Here is a 4,268-nt window from a genome sequence, read left to right as displayed (position 1 = left end):
TGCAGTCATGCTTCCAACCTGGCTTTAGTCTGTCAAATGCCGTATTCGTTAGTGAAAATAGAGAAAGCATTTCACTTCTATAATTTACGTAATGAAAGTTAGTGCTTTTGACACTTGGGAATAAACTATTGTCATATGCTAAAGAAAATTTGTTCTTTTCCATTTTTGGTAATCCCAAGGCTTGCTTAAAGACCACGAAGGCAAATGCAAGACGAGCGTAACGGTTAAAACCCAGCACGCAGAGACGGCCGAGGAGGTGGCCATCGCCCTTGCGGTGGCCACCACTGAGGCCGAAACGGTGATCAGCGACTCGCAGGTGGCGATACGAAAGTATGCTAACGGCCGGGTGTCCCGGGAGGCACTGCGAATATTGACGATCAACGCGGAAAGAATACGAAACAAAAATGCTACATTTGTGATATGTACACCTGCCGACACGCACTGCCCTCTGGCCGGCAACGAGGTTGCAGACGCGGCGGCTCGAGAGCTTCACGAATCACAGTGACCATCTTCCTGTATTCTTTGAAATCTCATGTGCTGTGAAATCTATTGAAAGGACAGAAAAAACATTGATCAATTACAAAACATTTGAAGACTGCTTGCGTTCCAACATTACGGCAGTGTCCAGTGGTCAAAATGAAGACCTCGGCAGAAATGTCTGTTCTGCTTTAAAAATCTCCAAGAACCCTTCAGAATTTGTAATTGCTACATCGTCATCCAAAAGTGCCCAACCTAGTAGATGGTGGAATAATGAGTGCACACGAGCCTATAGAAGAAAAGCTGCATGGAAGACTTATATGTAATCAGAGTCCAAAAAATTGGAAGGATTATCAGTTCATTGCGTCAACATTCAAACGCACTGTATTACGAGCGAAAGAGCAATATAACCAAGAACATTTCGAGTTCCTGTCTAAATCAAATAACAAACGTGCTTTATTCAATTTCTTTCGTGGTAGGAAGAAGACCCCTATACCAGGAAACGTTGACTCAATAGTTCACACCTCACAGGAACTACAGGAATCAATTGGCTGAACAATTAGAAAACAGGTTCTCAACGCATCTTCCTAATCCTGCTTACACAACCATCTATGACAACACAGAAATATCGACTTCCGAATTAAATCAGGCTATGGAAAGATTGCCAAATGCAGCACCAGGCCCCGATGGAATAACAAATACAATGCTAAAAATACTACACAGGGAATATCCGAATGATCTTTTAGGTCTCGTCAATTATTCCCTTAGAAGAGCATGGATCCCTTCTCAATGGAAGATTGCAAAAATTATACCATTACTTAACCCAGTAATTCCCAGTCCCAGAAAACGAAAATAAAACAGGAAGACAAGTTGTAGACTTGCATTTGAAACTAAGATAAAGAAACAGACAGCGCAAGAATAGTCAAGAACCATTTTTATTTGAAATTACAGCTTGTTGCACATATGCAACACTGGGCAGTAATGCAACGGAAGGTATGCGGAGAGGCAAACATTAGCTGAGCTTACATTCTTTTTTTTTTTTCTGAATGCAAGAACGAAACAATCATTAAAACTGGATCGTCCGAGGTGTTCTAAACCTGGTGAAAGTGGGTAAAGCAATTGCGGTCTTTATTGAGGCACAGATACACCTGGCACTTTGAGCAAGAAACAAAGGTGTAGCCCCCTTTGCATGTCTTGCATCTGGTTCTGCGCTCGTTCCAAAGTGGCCAATGTTGTGTTCCAACCTTTTGAACGTCTCGTGTTACTGCAGTGAGGACCTTTTTGACCACTATAGGAGATTTTTCATTAGACGGTCGTCCAGCTGCACGCTTTCTGTAAAGCCCCAATGTGGTTGCAAGCTCCGACAGAAAACTACGCAGAGGCACTGTACGATTACCTTGCTGTTGTGCATGGCGTTTATGCAGAAATCATGCATTCACTGCGGCCATTTTGACGGTGTGCCAGAATATGTACATGTACCATCGCTTTGCCCGCATTGGAAAGCGATAACTGTAGCACATCTTGTCTAGCAGGTCCACACCGCCCATTGACATATTGTACACTGGCAGAATAGCAGGGCACTCAACTGGAATGTGTGTTTTCTGCTTCTTGTCCCATTTTTTCACAGTCGTTATGGGGTCAACACCCACACAATTGGAGATGAGTGTCACCGGCCTGTTGTCGAACCACTTTACGGCAACCATGTTGCTCTGACCACACGATGCAACACAGAAGTCCAATGAGCCACGACCTTTCTTTTTCATTTCTTTCTCGTTGATCAATTTGCATGATTACAATCTGTTCTCTCGAACAGTGCCAATGTACGAGATTTTCCTGGATGTTAACTCGCTCACCAAATGAGGACTTGAAAAAAAGTTATCACCAATTATTAGGTTGTTGTCACGGCCGGGGAAGCTTGAACAGAGCTGGATAACAACCCCGGCCCCAAGACCGAGCTCAAACCCACCTTGATCTCTGTAGAAACTCTTGCTAGAGGCTGGGTACACGTCGAAGTCTTAGCAGAGCCCCGACTCTCCTGCCCGGGCCCAAAGCTTGAGACCCCGCTTGCATTTGGGCTTGCTTGGTAGGTACTGCCTTATTGGAGACCTTCCACGGAAAGGAATCAGAATTTAATCAATACACGACTTTCTTTTCTGTGAAATTTTCAACATGTTTTCACGCAGTTCTGATAGCCAGGGGCGCACTTTCCAGCATTTGTCTTCCATTGTTTTTTTTCTGTTGCAGCATCATTGTCCACCAAGTGCAAGTGACTTATCTTCTCGAATCGATTCCACGACATAACTTGTGCTACAAGCTCATGCCTGCTTCCCTGTTCCCAGTATGCACGTACGTTGTGCATATCTACGAGGCCCATACGGAAAAACATTCCAAGCACAGAAGTTATTTCTTCAATAGTCATGCCTAACGGCGTTCCATTTTTCTGCAGGTAGTACTTGTTCGTTTCTTCAACGACGCGTGTAGGCATCGTTCCTGACACAAACAAGTCAAACAGCTGCTTTGCCGTGTAAGGCTCAGAGGGAGACAAAGGCAAGTCATTTTTGAAGCAACTTACTGGCGGCTAAAATGATGTTTTCTTCCACGTATAGCGCTTCTTCGTATGTCACTTTCAAGCCTGTTGTGGGTGCCGTGACCTCATCCTCGGACTCCGTCGAACTACTTTCTTCATCAGAGTTTCTATCAACAGTTGGCACTTCCACTTCCTCATCACTGCTGTCATCAGATATGTCACTCTGGTTGCAGTCAATGTGGCGAAGCAAGTTGTCATTTCCAAGAAAATGCTGTCGTCGGGTCCTGGGCAATCCATAGAACAAAGACGACGACATACCAGCCTGCAGATTCAAATAAAATAAATTAAAAACAATTTTAATGCACTAGAAAACCGCACAGGTTGTCTTTAGCACAACAAAACGACACCAACACACTGCTAATCAGAAGGATGGAGTCCTGTTGCACATATGCAACAGTCGTTCATTGGGACACTACTGCCCACTGTTGCACATGTGCAACATGGCATATAAATAAAATATTCCGCTTCAACGAAAGCTTGAAAAGCAAAACCCTGCATGCGAATCAAACAAGGAGCACTTTTTTTTAAATTCTATGCAATATCAGCTCCCTCTCGGAAAGACTGAATTAGTTATTTCAAAAATAAACATACCTGGTCAGCGGAGCTCACGTGCGGCATGGTAGAGGCCATCTTGTAAGAAGCTGGATGGATGGATGGATATGGCTGCCCCCTTTAGATCGGGCGGTGGCTAGCGCCACCAAGCCGTAATACTTAATGAACCAAAAACTAGATTTTTTTTCTTTCTTTAAAAAGTGAGTTTGAGGATTCGTACTTTGCAGTGAAGGGTTTAATTTTCACTCGTGCTTTGGCTTTAGCCACCAATCAGATAACCTCCTTCTAGTTAGGTCTACCCGCTTAAAGTCTACTTTGCCCTCCCTGTCCCTAAACCGCAGTGCTTTGAAAAACTCTGCGCCATCATCCTGAACTATAGGGTGAAGCCCTTTACAGAACATTATCAAGTGTTCGGCAGTTTCTTCTTCCTCTCCACACGCACTGCATACTGTGTCTACCCCTTCGTATTTGGCCCGATATGTCTTGGTTCGCAATACTCCCGTCCTGCCTCAAACAGTAGAGAACTCCTCCGAGTATTACCATGGATCTTTTCCTTGGCAATTTCCTGCTTGAAAGTTCGAAAGATCTCTAGTGTGGACGCTTTAATCATGCCATTCGACACATATTGGTCTCAGCTTCCTTCACCTTCTTC

General features: G+C 44.1%; 1 protein-coding gene across 1 annotated transcript; it reads right to left on the bottom strand.

Annotated features, from left to right (window-relative positions):
• Nucleotides 1-1,394: 1,394 nt before the first annotated feature.
• LOC119175415 (uncharacterized) lies at nucleotides 1,395-3,722 on the bottom strand. Its single transcript, XM_075883812.1, has 2 exons — nucleotides 3,656-3,722; nucleotides 1,395-3,326 (listed from the first exon to the last, which is right to left on the bottom strand). Exons 1-2 carry the CDS (start codon nucleotides 3,692-3,694, stop codon nucleotides 3,030-3,032), a joined length of 336 nt encoding a protein of 111 aa, XP_075739927.1. The 5' UTR covers nucleotides 3,695-3,722; the 3' UTR covers nucleotides 1,395-3,029.
• Nucleotides 3,723-4,268: the final 546 nt, after the last annotated feature.

Source organism: Rhipicephalus microplus, unplaced genomic scaffold (assembly GCF_043290135.1).
Source record: "Rhipicephalus microplus isolate Deutch F79 unplaced genomic scaffold, USDA_Rmic scaffold_21, whole genome shotgun sequence".
Lineage (NCBI taxonomy): Eukaryota > Metazoa > Arthropoda > Arachnida > Ixodida > Ixodidae > Rhipicephalus > Rhipicephalus microplus.
This window is presented reverse-complemented; position numbering and strand designations above follow the sequence as displayed.